Source organism: Parasteatoda tepidariorum, chromosome 8 (assembly GCF_043381705.1).
Source record: "Parasteatoda tepidariorum isolate YZ-2023 chromosome 8, CAS_Ptep_4.0, whole genome shotgun sequence".
Lineage (NCBI taxonomy): Eukaryota > Metazoa > Arthropoda > Arachnida > Araneae > Theridiidae > Parasteatoda > Parasteatoda tepidariorum.
Genome location: NC_092211.1, coordinates 67,583,667 through 67,601,512, shown reverse-complemented (window position 1 = coordinate 67,601,512; position 17,846 = coordinate 67,583,667). Strand labels below are relative to the sequence as shown.

At 27.7% G+C, this 17,846-nt stretch overlaps 2 protein-coding genes across 3 annotated transcripts in view; both read right to left on the bottom strand.

The window, feature by feature from the left end:
- The window catches only part of LOC107443610 (uncharacterized), a 217,288-nt gene that overhangs the window by 163,416 nt on the left and 36,026 nt on the right, over positions 1-17,846 (bottom strand). The gene's annotated exons all lie outside the window — the stretch shown is intronic.
- On the bottom strand, positions 1,830-4,622 carry LOC107443604 (innexin inx2-like). Of its 2 annotated transcripts, none has more exons than XM_016057528.3 (2): positions 3,373-4,622; positions 1,830-2,166 (listed from the first exon to the last, which is right to left on the bottom strand). In XM_016057528.3, exons 1-2 carry the CDS (start codon positions 4,436-4,438, stop codon positions 2,003-2,005), a joined length of 1,230 nt encoding a protein of 409 aa, XP_015913014.2. In that variant the 5' UTR covers positions 4,439-4,622; the 3' UTR covers positions 1,830-2,002. The 2 variants fall into 2 exon arrangements, with proteins under 2 accessions (XP_015913014.2, XP_015913015.2); XM_016057529.3 differs by having other exon boundaries at positions 3,313-4,621.

The following is a 17,846-nucleotide window of genomic DNA, read 5'->3' as shown; positions in this document are numbered from 1 at the left end:
CCCGTGAGCTTCTAATTATACCCTTAAATGACCTTCGGTACAGCATATTTTCAGAGATTTATATAAGGAAGCCCTAAATGACAATGCGAAGTTAATACTTTTGATTGTAAATAGGAAGTATGATTAATCGAGTTCAACTGTTATAGGACCATAAAAGCAGATACATAAAACAGAAAAATAAGAACGTCCTTTTTAATTAATGAACTATAAACCAGATGATCGTTCGTTTTATAGTTTAAATGACGCCATTTTTACACCCGAACAAGGCCTTTTTTATTGGAAATTTTAAAAATTGATTTTTTTTTCTGTTGGATTTAAGAAAACAACATTTTGAGTGATTTTTTTTTCTCGCACAAATTCTGTTAACAAAGAATTTATGCGAAGGACTGCTGTGTTAGTAAAAAGCATATTCGAAATTTAAACGTTAAAAGAATGAAAATTAAACTAATAAATAGAATTATTTAAAAATTATCAGTCTGAAATTATTCTTCCTTCCTTCCTTTCTTTGAATACTCCCCATTTTCCTAATAGAACTGTTTTTAGAACTTTATGAAATCGTTTATGACATTTGTTGTATAAATTTTTGTATCAAATAATTTTGAAGCATCGGTTTAAAAAAAATTCTCGTTTATCTTTTGTATTTGTTTATAACATTTATTTTTTAAATTTTATATTTTAATTTTTATTTATAATGTTCAGTTTAATTTTTAGTTGATTCTTTTTTACTGCTATGTTAGTAAAAATCATATTCAAAATTGAAACATTAAAAGGACGAAAATTAAACTAATAAATTGAATTATTTAAAAATTATCGTCCTCAAATCATTCTTTCTTCCTTCCTTTCTTTGAATACTCCCCATTTTCAGAATAGAGATTTTTTTTAAACTTCATGCACTCGCTTATGACAATTGCTATATCAATTTTTGTATCAAATAATTTTGAAGCATCGGTTAAAAAAATTCTTGTAAATATTTCATATTTATTTATAACACTTATTTTTTTAATTTTTATTTCTAATGTTGACTTTATTTTAAGTTGGTTTCTTTTTGAATATTTAAATAACTTGAGTCCTTTTTTTGTATTTTTTTTTTGTATCTGATATTATCATTTGTGCTTAGTTTTTACATCATTAATCTCTACAAACACGAAAAGCTCTCATTCTCTCGGATGTAAAATGATGTAAGCTTGTTAGTGTTACGAATTACATGTCGAGAAAAAATTATGTGATACACAAGGTTTAGTTAAGTATATTTTAACAATGTTAAAGTGGAGGAAAATAGGTTCAAAGTGCAGTTACTAAAAATTGCGGCTAAATGTGTCTTATAGAAAAAATGCATTTGCAACAAAAGTTTAAAATTGAAATGCTGAAAATTATTCCAAAAAACTACCTTTTATAGAATCGTTTTCTCAAAGCATTATGTTCTTTCTCCCGCTCTAAATTATTCCTTTTAGTCTACAGATTAGTACTTAACAATAAATTACTTTATTGATGATGTCCCTAGCAATATATTGTAAATTGAGAAAATTTGCAGTATCAATTTTAACACTTTTCTTAGATTAAATGCGAAGGTATAGTTGGCTTGTGATTTACTATTAGTTTATAACAATCTTAAATTACTTTTTATTGAAAAATTTACTGCACAAATTTGTTTTTAATTTTTTATTGTAAAACTTATTATTATAAAAACCGAAAATTTCGTCAATTAAAAAAAATCTATATAACTCCTCATGAGGATATTTCACCAATGAATTGCTTTTATGTTGAACAAATACATGTGCATAAATATATAAATTATGACAAAATAAACAAGTATTAAAGACTATCGTAACAACATGAAAAAAATATTTATTTTGTTATTAAAGTTCAAGAGAGAATCATTAACTCTTCGATGCAATTATCAAGTAAAAAAATGCTTATATAAATAAACTTTTTCTATTATAAGTCTCCGTTTAAAAAGGAAAACGATAATTTTTTATTAAGGAAAGTTCTTATTGTTTATCGATTAAATATCATCTTCATCGGATGCATAAAGTTCTTGAAACTCTCTTGATGTCAAATCCACGAAAACATCATATGGATCCCATTCTGGTTCCAAAATTATTCCTTCGGCGTCACTCCCCTTTCGAGATGATTTTTTCCCAATTCCTCTCAAAATGTTTGGTTTACCTTTGATTAAAACAAAACTTTAAAAAAGACATTTAATTGTTATTTGTTGACAGACAAAATGAATTTCAAAGAAAGCTGTAGACACATTTTTTGAATTGCATGGAACTTTATTTTTGAGCAAATTTAACACTTCCTAACGAGAATTGCACTTAGATTCTAGCAGGAATTAATGAACTTTGCAATACAAACAGACACGATATTTTACTTGTAGCCTAGCTTTTATTTAATATTTTGAACAAGTATATAATATTCTGAAAGACGAAAATAGCACACAATCTCTAAAACATTTACAAAGTTGCACAAATGCTTAAAAATTAACCTTCTTAAAATCCTTTTTAATTTAACTGTTTGTAAAATTAACCAACTAACAAAAATTTTTAATCTAAATTATTGTAAAATTAACTGAATAAGAATTATTTTAAATCTAGTAAATTGTAAAACTAACTGACAAAGAGTAAATTTAAATCTAAATATTTGTAAAGTTAATCTATAACATTGTTTTAAATCAATATTTAATCGATTAATAATAGTTTTAAATCAGTTTTGTTTGTTCTTTTCAATATTGTGCAGATAAAGAATGGATTTAACTTAATGGTGGGTCAAAATAATTTAAAAATATTTTTTTATCGGCCTACAAATTTGTTTTTTATTTTCTGATAGTTATCATTATCTATATTTTCATAAGTATATTTTTTTGGTATTTGCAATCTCATGCTTCACTATTAATAATATTAAAAAATTCAAGAAATTTTTTCCATTTAAAAAATACCTTAAGAGACTATAAATATTAGCACTTTAAAGTATCAATAATAATTCGTAAATACTGAATTTATTAAAATTTTGAATAATATTAAGCTATTATTATGATGTCTATATATTATCGGATGTTTGTATATTTAAAAATTCTTATTTGTTAAAGATTTTGAAAATGAAGTCAATCACAGTTCAGTTTATATTTAATGGCAGTAAACGATAAACAGATTTATTAGTAATATTTGGCACTTTGAAATAATCTCATAGACATTTTTAGATAAATAGCACTGATAGAAGTTTTTGTTAAAGATTAACTGTTTTCTCTTTATTTAAAATTGAACAATAAGCTTGTTAGTAAATAAATAATAATTAAAATATTAATATATTTCTTACTTTAAAAAAATTAAGTTAAGCTTTTATAATCATCTATTTTCGTGTTTAACATTTTCTCACCTTCTCTTAATTCTTCAGCGAATTCGTGCATTAATTCCTTAAAAAATACTGAATCAATGTTCTTGCTAAGTAAGTAAAGCACAAACCAGTCTCCTAATTTCACGTGTTTCATCACTGTGTTTAAATCTTTTCTATCTATTATTCCACATTTTTGCGTAAGCATATATGAGCGCGACGCTGGATATACTATCAACACGAATCGGAACACTAAAACAATGCCAGACAGTACAGCGAGAATGATAAACCAGAACCACAAAAATATGTAGATTTTTTCGTTGAGTATGTTAATTGGCAGAATGCACAAAGCATCATGCCTTTGTATATCTCCAGAAGATCCATAGCGATGGAACGTGCATTTTGTCATACGTGGAAACACTTTTACCATCGGATCCGTTCGGTATTCTTGATCGGTGTTCGAAAACGAGATGACATCGAACCCAAATGTACTGAACTGACCTCCAAACAGCGTGTCCATCAGAAATATTTGAGCTACCACGTTCAAAAAGTTGTAGATTTCGAGCATTATGAACGATGTAATGTATCCTCCATGACTGTCAAGGTGTGTTTTCAAATATCCGACGAGCAAAAACTTGCAGAGTGTTACGTCTTCAGGTTTCAAAACTGGACAATTTAGACCCATGACCAGTGTCCTGCATTTACCGCTATCGAAGAATTTCCACATGTATCTCGGCAGATAAAACAGACACGATTGCAAAAACAGCGCAAAGCACACCCACTGATAATACGAATGGTACTTTTTAGTCTCTCCTGGAGTGTACTTGTCTATACCAGGATGGGGTACTTCAACACCAACCTTTTTATACCAGGCATCAGGTAATGTGAAAGTAGAATGTACCCAGCAATAAGTTTCTAGAACGTTTTCCGGAATATCATCGCTCTGAATGCAATCTATAGGATCGCCTAAATACTGACGGCAGCTGACTAGTATACTGAATCCAACCAAAACCAGTACAGTGAACCTGTAGTGAAGCCTAAATATATTGTTGTCATTCTGAATACTGTCGACTTTGATGAAGTCTTTGAGATCGTTGAAGATTTCGAACATTTTGTCCTATTCAAATTTGGGCACTGCAAGTTCACGGTTATGGGTTAGACCAGTGTGATTTAGTTCTAAGGTGGAAGTCTGTCTGTCATAGTCATGAAGTGAAGGGTTACGGTTGAAGCGTAATACTTCGGTTGCCAGACCCAGTGCAAAAGAAATTAATATTAAGGACTCATCCCCATTTGAATCGGAGACGATGAGTTTTCGACACTGATTTGTTAGTGTTTTGTTTTTGTTCTTTTGTCTTCCAATCATGGTGAGGCACTAAATCATACTGCTTTTTATGACTTCGACAGTAATTGTTCTGCGCTGAATTTGGTATGCAAAAGGAAGAGAGGAAGAAAAGATTTTATTTTAATAAATAAGAGACTTAAGCTCATTGAAATGGAGAAAATAAATAGAGACAAAAAATATTTTTCCAAACTAGAAGGGAATATGACCCAACTTGTACCAGTCTAATGTGTATTTAACGTATGTGTATTCAGTGTTGTAATAATAATTTAAGATAAAATACAATAATCGGATTAAATATTTTCTTTTAAAGGCGGGCAGTGGGTGTTTTAAATCTTAAAACTGAAGACTTTCATTTTTATTATTATATCTATTTAAAATATGATATATATCGATGTAATATATGATATATATCAATGTAATAATATAATAAATATAAAAGTATGTATAAACCTAATTAAAAGCTTATATAACATAAAATTTGAAGTATGTATAAAAATAAAATCGTTTATAATATTATTAACACTAGAGATATTACTTAATACAATTATTCAATATCATTTAATTGAAAATGGCCCTTTCATTGAATACTTTTCAAAGTTTAATTTTTTAAATTTTTGGTCACAAATAAGTTTATAAATAATATTACCTAAAATGACTCCTACATTTAAAATTTCAAAACAGTTTATTTTTAAATAATAGTCTTTTTTAATAAAATTTCATGAAAAATGTAATTTTTTTAGCATTGTAAATACATATTTTTTAAATGATAGCAAACAATAGTTATTCTAAATCGCATTTTTGTGATCAAACTTTAAAAAAAAAAAATTTTAGTATGAGTTACTTTTTAAATTAGGTGTCATTAAATTTTTTTTTTTATTTATATGTTCATCACTATCTAATATTTTTTAATAACTTGGTGCATTAAATAAGTATATTAGATTATGCTTAGATAACATAATGGATTAGATGCAGAAAATTATATTTTTAGCGTCGTAAAATAATAATAATAATTTCCTTTAAACAAAAAAAAATTTACAGAGAGAAAAAATTTTTAATGATGTACCTATGTGTTTGAAATTTAATAAATTCTAACCAGCAAAAACAAAAAGTAAGCGAAATGTTACATAAAAATTTGTATCAGGGCATTTTATTTCCGACTGTTACATAATTTTAAACGTATAAACTTTCATAAGAAGATTGATAAACCTAAAAATTCAGCTCTCCTCAACTCTTTTACTATAGAGGCAAATTATTGAAATTTAACTATTGTTTAGAACTAGCACAATCCTAAAGTTTTTAATATGAAAGACAGTATCTAGTGTTATGAATTACAAAATAAATAAGTGAAAAAAGAAAAAAACGTTACGCTGAACCGCGGTAGCTCAAGGGAGAGTGTGCGTCTTTCGGCGTGCGGATTTTGTTCAATGAATTTGGAATTTTAATCCTCCATATGTAAGGAGTAGGGGTTGTCTCAATTTGGAAAGTTTGGCCCAATTAGTTTAGTCAGGATATTTATTGTCGAAAGTGTGGGTCCCTTGACGTTAATTTTACTTATGTGCATATTTCTCTTTGCATATTTCTTTCTTTTTTCTTTTTTTGCATATATCTCTGAAAGCTTTTAAACTAATAATAAAATTTTTTCTACACAGAATGAGCAAATTTTTTCATCCAAAGATAATTCTATTTTGAAAATAATTTGTAACAATTATTTTTCACTTATTATTATTATTTTTTATTATTATTTTTTTATTATTATTATTTTTTATTATTATTAATTTTATTATTATTATTTTTTTTTGCTTTATTTAGTTGTTTAGTCAGGAGATTTATTGTCGAAAGCTTGGGCCCCTACTTAACGTTAATTTTTCTTCTTTGCATTTTTCGCTATATCTCTGAAACCTCTTAAACGAATAAAAAAAATTTTTTATGCAGATTGAGAAAATTTCTTCATTCAAAGATGATTCAATTTTAAAAAAAATTTTTAACATTTTTTTATCAATATTATTTTTATTATTATTATTATTATTATTTATCATTATTATTAGTATTTTGTGGGACAGTCGTCCAGGCTGGAGNATTTACTTCACTATTTTTTATTATTATTATTTTTATTATTATTATCTTTACTATTATTATTTTTTAGTACTTTATTTAATAGTTTAGTCAGGAGATTTATTGTCGAAAGTTTGGGCCCCTTAACTTTAATTTTACTTATTGGCATGTTTCTCTTTGCATATATCTTTGAAAGCTTATCTTTTGTGCATAGATCTCTGAAAGCTTTTAAGCGAATAAAAACTTTTTTCATACAGAGATCTATCGACAAAGACTACTCACTTCTGCCCAGCTTATGCTCTCTCTAGTTATTTCAGTTTCCGCTTATAAAAGCGCTATATGTTGAGCCATCTCAGCTAGATTTGGCATGTGACATTTTTAGCGGCAATCATTGGTCGATTTTCTAGCGTTGCCATTCGGGGAGTTGTAATGAGGCTTTTTTTNCGATATTTACTATTATTATTTTTTAGTACTTTATTTAATAGTTTAGTCAGGAGATTTATTGTCGAAAGTTTGGGCCCCTTAACGTTAATTTTACTTATTCGCATGTTTCTCTTTGCATATATCTCTGAAAGCTTATCTTATGTGCATAGATCTCTGAAAGCTTTTAAGCGAATAAAAAAAAATTTTATACAGAGATCTATCGACAAAGAGTACTCACTTCTGCCCAGCTTATGCTCTCTCTAGTTATTTCAGTTTCCGCTTTTAAAAGCGCTATATGCTGAGCCATCTCAGCTAGATTTGTCATGTGACATTTTTAGCGGCAATCATTGGTCGATTTTCTAGCGTTGCCATTCGGGGAGTTGTAATGAGGCTTTTTTTTGACACCGTGTAAGAGAAATATATATATAGATTAGATTCCTCGAGAAAGACAAACGCTAGTAAGAGCCAATCTAAGGCTATTCTATGAAGAACTTCAACATTTTACCAATTAAAACTGTCTGTGCTAACTATTTCCATCTATTTATGATTTGTAGAACAAAAATAGAGAAAGTAAAAAGGTCATCAGTACTTTGTTATAAAAGGAACAACAAAAATAATTTTAAATAGTTGACAAGAAAATGGATGTATATAGTTTATATTTGCCCCTTAAAAATTAAAATTCTATCCGCGGGCCGGATAAAACCTTCTGGCGGGCCACAGTTGACCCGCTGGCCGTAGTTTGCCCATCCCTGGTTTAGATCAATAGTTTGTACAAATATTTCAAGAATTCTTCTGATTGATAAAATATTTACTTTTATACTTTTTATAAGTTAATCCTTTGTTATCCAGTAAAATGTACTTTATTTTGTTTTATGATACAATGAATAATCACGCAAGATTTTCGTGTGAACGGAGTCCAATCAAATTTTTTTGCGTGATTACATATTGAAATTAAGTATAGAATGATACAACCCTGATCTAGAACGAATATTAAAAATAAAAATTTCAATAACGTATAAAATTTTGGATAACTTCCAAACTACATGTAGTAAACTCGTTAAACTTAACGAACCTTAGTAAATGTGTAAATAAAAGATTCATTTTTTCTTCTCATTGTAATAAAATACAACCCAAAATCAAGGTTTAGAATGAAAACAATAGATCCAGTCACGGGAAAAAAACTAATGCCATGGTAATACTAGTTTATTCCGTAACCGTAACTAAAGCAGCTAAATTCTGCTGCCATATTCTTTCGTAAAAAGAACGATTATACTTCAGTATTCTATTTTATCGGTCGTGACTCCGAAAATTTATGCGCTTTATTCATGGAAAACGAACCATCGGTGTTCTTTTAATAAGTTACATTTCATTCGTAACAACGTATTGTTTGCATCTTTTTCCTTGTTTATTTTGATTTCATGCATTTCGTTTTTTTTTTCTTTTTCTTTTTTTTTCGTTACAGTTTTTGTTCCTTTTCGTCTGTTTTGCTCTTTGATATTTCGTATAAATACTGTGAATAATCAATGTAACTTGGTTATTAGCGACATGGCTTTAAAACTATTGGTAATTGAACTTTTCTGGAATAATTTCGCAACCAAAATAGGCTAAAGGTTTACATATAAACTTTTGAAAAACAGAAACTTTTGAATATTAACTATAATGAAGAGGAACTATAATGGTAGCAATCACAGCCTAAATATTCCAAATCGCGTAATTTACTTCAACTTTATATTTTTGATTAAAAAAGAAGAATAAATGGAAAATTATGCAGTCAATACTGTATAATGTTTCCATTTATCCTATTTATTTATCTAAAATATTAAGGTGAAGTGAATAGTTTGAAGCAAGGCACATAATTTAATTTATAATTAAATTATACAGTACCAAATATAAGAAGGGTTACGTGCATTTGAAATGGATAAAAAAGAGCATATTTCTTTGTTTTTAAAAATACAATAAGATAATTACATTATTTAAACTTTTAGAAAGTAAAAGAACAACATTTGAAATTTTTTATATGAATATAAATTTTACCTTGAAATTAAAAAAGTCCGTTTAACCTTTGAGGCCCGTTTAATTTCTTATTTATACTATTAAATCAAATTAAAACTCGAACTCGCAATAAAATATTTCATATGATATAAAAGGCAGTTTTAAGTCTATTTTTTTTTTCAATTTCTTGCTCTCAATAAAAATACTTTTGTTTCGATATTTAAAATTAAGTAAAAGTATATATTATTTGTTTTGTTTATTTTTGCATGAGATATGGTGAAAGATGCTTTTCTTATCAAAATATTTTGGTACAACTTTTCCCAGTTTGTGACAATTACCTCTCTTCATATTTTATTACTATATTTCTGCACTTGCGTTAACTCATTTTCGTATATGTGAAGGCGAAATCAAAATTTATTTCACTTGCCGACTAACTAGAGCATCCACATTTTTCTAAAACTCTGTGCCTGATGACAATGCTGATATCAATCGTTTTCTGATACTACAAGCGTTAAATTGTTAAATAATCGTCTATTAAATTTCCAAACACTTTCAGAGTTTTTAGACAGTTCAATCCCCCACTGAAAATCTATTTCTGTTAACAAATAAAAGTTTCAATGTTTTCTGACCACTACAAACAGAACTTGCCAAAATGAAATCCATCGTCAATTTTAATTTTGAACACTTTACAAGTAGCAAGTATAAACTGTTAAGTGGATCTCTGAGTTGGTTGACAATAAAAAGCTCGAACATTTCGTATTGCTTCGAACAGAATTTATTGCCTCATTTTCGACAAATAGAACTAATTAATTTCTAATAATAGACCAACATTTTTCAAGCTAGTAAGCTCAGACTTCAACTTAGACAATTGCAAGTAACGCATCTGCTTACTGAATACTCCGAGCAAAAATTATCAGCACTTTTATCATCATTGAAATTTTGACCACTTTCTGACAGAAACTAACAGACTAAAAGAAAGAGTAAAAATGAAATCAAATCTCTGCGCTTGTTCCAAAAGTTCCTCAACCGTTTTCTGAATGCTTCATGCCAAAGTTATCACCATTTAACGTCAACCGAAATTTTGACCACTTAACAAAGAAAAATTTTAAAAAACTACGGTTTTTAAGAAATGAGAAAATAGTTTTATATTCGTGAGATCCTGAAAAGAAAAACGTAAGGGGCATCAGTTAACTCATAAATTTATATCACCGCTGAAACTTCTTGCGACATCTTTCAAAATTATTACTCCTTACGTTTTTCGTTTTAGGTCTTATACAAAAATAAAACTATTTTCTCATCTTATGTCACCTTGAAAATAATGGAAGTTGTTGACTATACAAGTTACTAGATACTACAAGCAAAAGTTATCACCATTCATCTTCAATTCAAATTTCGACCACATAGCAAAGGGACAGAAAAAAATAGGAACTAAGATTTTTAAGTAGCCTAAAAATGAGAAGATAATTTTATATTCGTGGGACCTAAAACAAAAAACGTGAAGTGCATCACTTACATAACAAATTTCTATCACCGCCGAAAGTTCCTTTGACGTCTTTCAAAAGTATTACGCCCTACATTTTTCGATTTAGGTCTCTCAAAAATAAAACAATTATCCCATTTTCAGTCTACTTGAAAAACGTAGGTTTCAAATTTATTTATAGTATTTTATTAGTTTTATAAGTTTCATACTGTTTGAATAACACCATAACAAATAAAGTAATGTAAGAAAAATGAATCAATAATTTTATATTCTTGGAGCCTAAAACAAAAAACGTAAAGTGCATCACTCCCGTAACAAATTTCCATCACCACCGAAAGTTCCTTTGATGTCTTTCAAAAGTATTACGCCCTACGTTTTTCATTTTAGGTCTAACAAAAATAAAACCATTTTCTCATTTTCAATCTACTTGAAAAACGTAGGTTTCAAATTTATTTATTGTATTTTATTAGTTTTATAAGTTTAATACTGTATGAATAACACCGCATAAAATAGCGGAATGTAGGAATAATGAATCAATTCTATCTGTAAAAATCCATTAAAGTGATAATTATTTATTTTACTTACAGACCTTGATACAGAAGGTTGTAAACCTCAGCACGAAAACTCAAGTTCCCACCTATGCGGTAATGGTTTTTTTGCGGAAATTATATAATCACTTCTTTCATTTTAAGAGATGACTCATTTGCGGTAAAGACATTTAAAATTCTTTCGTTTTGAAATAATTTGTCTGAGCATATGATAGGTTAACGTCCTACACTCCCACGAAAAATATTCAAAATCATTCCTTATTAGTTTATTTTTTTTCTGTGTTTAGGAATGTTCTAGGAGTTTAAAATAATTCTAACATTTTTTTTTAGTATTAATGTAAAAATAATTTTTAGTTACTTACAACCTTATTAAAAAGTGTATTTTATTAAATATACGATTATCATTCAAAAATTTATTTGCATTTCAACTCATTAGAAATTCATTTTTTTTAAATAAATTGTTTTAAATGAATTGTTCTAATTTATTTCAAGCAATAAAGTCATTAAAGTCGCTGTTTTTAAAAACGATTGAATCAAAATTTTCAATTAAGAAGTGATTGAATTAACATAACTAAATATTTTTTTTCAAATTCGACTAATTAAATAGTTACAAATATAAAAATGTTCAACAGCTAAATTATGAAATTTTATTAAAAAGAGCAAAAATATTTTGTAAAAGAATTACATAAATATAGTTTTGTTCTTGATTGATTAGTATTTTTTATATTTTACAGTGTGAAAATTGTCAATTAGTTCAAGTTGCCTATTTTAATTATGTCAAAAACTAAATTTTATTCATAATAAGAAAGTAAGATAATTTTTACTAATGTAAGCAATGAGGCAAAATAAAGACAAATTTTAAAAAACAACAACTTTAGAACGGGAACTGTCTTTTAACGTGGAATCATTGGACATCGAAACCGTTGACAGGATTTGAAAGAAGATTTCCTCCATAAAATAACCGTAACTGCTGCTAAGGGGGAGGATCAAATTCGTACTTTTCATAAGAGTTTGAAACTTCTTAAAACTTCTTTTTTAATAAAAATACATGTTTTTGTGAAATTTTATGTCATTAAAAATATTTATTATGTCATGTCATTTAAATGTATTTAGAAATATTTTCTACAAATTTGCTATTAGATAATTTTTAAAAAAATTAAAACGTTTAACAAATTAATGTTTTTAATTTAATGTAGCTAAAATAATTCTACTTTAATATTAAGACATTTTGCTTTTTTTACTGAAAATTTCTTACTTTAACTTATCTTCAGTAATTTTTGCTGTTAGCGTTTAAAATATTTCATAACATTTAAAATAGTGTACTTTTTTTTATTATTGATTGAAATTATATTATTTCTTTAATTTTATTTTACTACTTTATAAATCAAAATAAACTTTTATTACTTTATTTTTCTATTTTATGCTTTGAAGTATTCTACTATCATTTTATTTTTTTATACTATATACCAACATATAAACGTATTTTTCTGAATTCTCTGAGTACAAACTAAGTAAAACATCTAAAATAAGTATATTACTAATCATATTTTAAATTATTTCTAAATTTTCAACATAATTTGTGGTTTATTGTAAGAAAGAAAAAAAACTGAGCAAAAATAAACCCGCCAAAAAATACCAATTTACTTCATTTTAAACTGAACAAATTTTTAAACAACATAAAACCTCAAAAGTTTCATACATTTTAAGTTTCGATCCTATTAAAATGAATTTTCCTTATTGAAGGCTTGAATTTAATTTTAATTTTATGTCAGTAAATTTAATTAATTCCTAGTAAATTTAATTATTTTATTTTAAATCATTTTCGCGAAACTTTTTACACTTTTTTTTTAATTAGCGAATTGTTAGAACAGGATTAAGTGTACAGTTTATCTAACCGTTCTTTACATCCTAATCACTGATAGTTAACAAGGCTGTTTAAAACATGCGACTAGGGCGGTACATCTCATAATTATAATCAAAAAATCATTTTCCCAATTAAAGAACAAGGCTAGAAAAAAACTGTTAAAGGTCGCAGTTTTTATGATTATATCTTGATGACTACATCCTGAGAGTGAGCAATACTTTTCCTCTAAATAACTGATCACAGTTTCATTCTAAATTATTTGACCATTGTTGTTACTTTCTCAAAACGTCAAGGATACTCTTATAGGATTAGCCTTGAACTGTAATTCTTTTTTAAAATAATTTTTTTTTTATGGAACTCCATTGATTGTGTATGGAGGATTGAAAATGAAAGTTGTATTAGCTTCCTGTGATTATACTTCTGAGAGTGAAAATAAATTTGTATTTAATTAGTAATTATTTGCAATAATAAATATTAATCGTAATTATTTGCAATGGAATAATTTGCAATAATAAATATTTTGCGTGAAGCCAGGTATGTCAATTCAGGATACTCGGTTCAAATGTGGTATAAATTTAAAACAATAAATCTGTATTCATGTTTACAACAGCTTTTACATATTGATTTAAATATACACAAAAATGTATTGACTTGGATGCGAAATAATGGTAAAGTAAACAAAGTAAAGGGTTGTTAATCGATAACGATATCATTATGTGTAACGTGTACTATCGTAAACTATATCGTAAAATTCCTTTTAACATTGAACCATTATGTTGTTGTTTTTAAAGCATTGCACCGTGCAAATTAGATTCAATCTCAATAAGGTGTTAAATTGAATCGAGTTTTCGTTTGAGATAAAGCGTGGTATCGGTTAAGAAAACTTAATACGTTCAAATATTCATCTAGTAAATTTGTAGAGAATTAGAGCGATGTTATGTTTTGTGTTATAAATACTATACAAAATTTCCAAAAGTGTACCGCTTAAAATAAAGTTTTGTATAAGCAATTAAATGTAAAATAAAAATATTAACAATCGTAACTATATGATCTTTCAAAATAATAATATAAAATAAAAATAAATAATACTCCTCGAATTTCAAAGTTTCCAAATTTCATGCAGCGAAATTCGTTATTCTCCTCTTTTTAAAACAAAACAAATACGAAGGAAAATATATACATTTAAAAATGCATATTTTGACCGGTAATTTGAAATTCTGATAAATTAAAACAGGCAAAATATACATATTTTTTTCTACATTTCTGGGTGAAATTTTTTACAAATACATATTTTACAACTATAGTTGATATTCTACATTGGAAACAAAAGCGCATTCTAAAATATCAGAATACTGTAAAATGTACCATGTTTCTTGCTCTATGGGAACACCGAAAAGCTCGGTGATTCATAGAGAAGTACTTCGGTAAGTACTTTTGGTAAAATTAACAACAAAATATGATTCTATCATCACGCTGCTTGGTATTAAATGTGAGATAAAAACCACTTATTCGGTTGAACTTACTTTTCACTTTTGTATTTTTAATAACTGTGTGATAATAAGAGCTATAATTTTGAAAACCTAAATTTACTATAAATCATTACCATACGAATGGGAAAATTTCCAAATAAATGGTTTTATTAACCAAAATTATGTCTTTTTTACCAGAAATGTCATTACCATACAAGTGCGGCAATTTTATCAGAATTCTTTTCTCCGTGTACATTAAATAGTCTTACACATAATTTTAATATTAAAAATTGTTCAAAATCTAACTTTTTTTTCATGTTAAGGTCAAATTAATCATTGTGATTCATAATCAGTTAATGACATAACTTGTGGCAAGATTATCCCTTTCATAAATGTCTTCCGCTTAACACTAATGTAAGGATTATTAAAATCATCATAATTATGCATCGTAAAACCAGATGCATTACATATCAACTGAATACCCAGTCGATTGCCTCAAGTACCTACTATTTTCGAAAGCATTGAACCGTCTTTGGCCTGAATTCCATCTCCTGACTCAATTAATTAATGCAGAAAAGCGTAATTGTCTGTCCAAAAGGAACCATAAATCATTAGAATCACGTTAAGAACACAATAAGGCGAGTCTTTTTTTAAAAATTGTCGTGGGCTTTGTTTCACACTTATTAAGACAGTTATGACATCATGTTAGTCACTAAGTCTCACATTATGTCACTCGCTTTCACTACCTATAAATGTCCTCCGAATTAAAATTTGTGATATTAATTAACATGTTATAAAAGACTTTAGTATTTCCTTAAAAGTTAAGGTATTGTAAGGAATGCTGCAAAAAATATTGGGAGTTGATTATCTTTCAACTTCAACTCGTATTATAGGTAAAAAGGCTAAATTTTGGTGCTGGAACATAAAGTTATTTTTTCTATAAATTGTCAAGTTCTGTAATGGGATTCTGCTAAATTTAAAAATTTAAATGTTCAGTTAGTAGCCAATGGCCGGTAGACTCTAATAACTTAGTAGTCACTTTTTCCTCACAACTAGTGAGTCGGTGACCGATATCGATAGGTCCTTTTCATTTAAAAGCAATTTTTTGGAAACTTATTTTTACTTGGATTAAATTTTATTTTTAAAATATTCGTACTGGAAATAATCTAGGGCTATAAAAAGTTTATTCAACAATAAAAATGATATAAATATGTGACAAAATTTAGTTAGACATACTGACTTTAAAGAACTTTATTTAAGAATATTTGGGGAGAGAGACATAATACATTTAATGTACACATTACAATTTTAAAATATGTAAATTGTTTAAGAAGGAAAAAAAATCTCCTTCCACTTGAATCTTTCCACTACAAATTGATGGCTTCTGAAAAATCAAAATTTTGAGTGGAGGCATTGGACATTTTAATGAAAATTTAAGGTTTTCGGAGATTTTCTCAATTTATATAAACAAACTTCAAAAAATTTTTTTTTGAAAAGTCAAAAACACATGTTGTCCTTCAAAAACATTTCCAGAAACAAAAATATGAAAAATTTCTATAAGTCTAAAGCATGATTCAAGCTTGAAAATTTAAAATAAATAAATAATAATAATAATAATTTTTAATTCATAAAGAAATGTTTCCTATTAACTTTTTATTCATCCTTTATTAACTTTTTATTCATCCTTCAACTTTTTATTCATCATATTTTCTTCTTGTATTTCTAGATTAATTAAAAAAAATTTTTTTAAAGAAATCGAGAAATTTTTTAAAATGCCCTGTCTTTTGAATAGTTTTAATGCCAAGATCAATTTTCATATTAATTTTAATTCTGCAAATAAATGTTTCTTTATTTTTATGAACAAAATTTTAATTAAAATAATTCAATCTTTTTAAAAATTAATCCTTTATAACTTAAAAAAAAGCATTGTTCTGCAGTACAATTAAATTTCAAATCAAGAGAAAATTACCATTAAAACTCATGGGAGAAAAAAGGAGGAAAAAAAAGTACATTAGCCAATATTTGTTCGAATTGATAGATATTTCGATTATAAACATCTATTTTCATCAGTTTTCATATTGTGACGCTAATTTGTTCCTAGTAACAATTTAACAATTTCATATCATATTAAATCAGATGAAATTTCAAAAGGAAGCTGTCATAAAAATTATAAAAATCATTGAAATCTTATTTTATTAATTTGGATTAAATTCTTTTAACCATGTAGGGCAGAGAAAAATTTCGTAAGAAGTCTCACTTTTTAAAAATTTTTTACATCTAACTGTTCTTTAGTACTATTTCCAAATAAATACTTTACAAGTACTTAACAACGAGCAGAGCATAGCACACTCGTCTCCCAATGAAGTTACCTTTTTTCAAATCCCAGAGATGGCGGGTCGATACGCACTCCTCTCCCGGTTCCCACCGACCACAGTGCTGACATTAAATATCCTCAAAGGTAGATGGATCATGGGCCAGAGTCCCCTCGTACTGGAGCCCCCATCAGGCAGCCCGTAGGAGGTTTTCGCGGTTTAAAGCAAATGCGGATTAGTTCCATCAAAAAGCCCTCCTCAAGGGTAAATTTCCCCCACTACTTGATTGAGATGATCCCTTTTCTTCTAGGTTATGATCAAAATTACAAGCCTACGGATTTGAACATTGATAGTCATAAACACAGAATTGTGTCGGCTGTCCAACACTAGTTATAAAACTATGAAGTATGATAAAGAGCCGCGGTGGCTCATGGGATAGAGGGTTCGCCTCCCAATGAGGTGACCCAGGTTAGAATCCCAGTGATGACTGGTAGATACGAACTTTGCAGCTCTCACCGATCACTGTGCTGACTTAAAATATTTTCAGTGGTAGTCAAATCATGGGTTAGAATCCCCTTGCCATCGAGCTAAGCATGGGAGGTTTTCGAGATTTCCCTCTCTATATAACGCAAATGTGGGTTAATTCCATTAAAAAGTCCTCCTCGTGGGTCAGTTTGCCCAATGTTTGATTCAGGAGTTCCCTTATCTTCTGGGTTAGGATCAAAATTACAAGATTATGGTTTTGAATATTGATAGTCGTAAAGTCGGTCAATTTTATCACTTAGAAAAAAAATATATTAGGATTTGTTTTTGTTTGTATGCCTTTGGAAGGCGATTGTCTTGCTTGAAAATAAATTAGAGTTTACCCTCATCAATTGAATTAATTAAGAAGAAAGATTGCTTGATTCAAGTAATGTATTTTTTATGTCATGCAAATATCTAATTATTTGAGTCTTGTTGAATTTGTTTCATGATCCCAAACTGTGAAAAAATATCATTAAAATATCCTACAACATGCAAAAAATGGTAATTAAAAA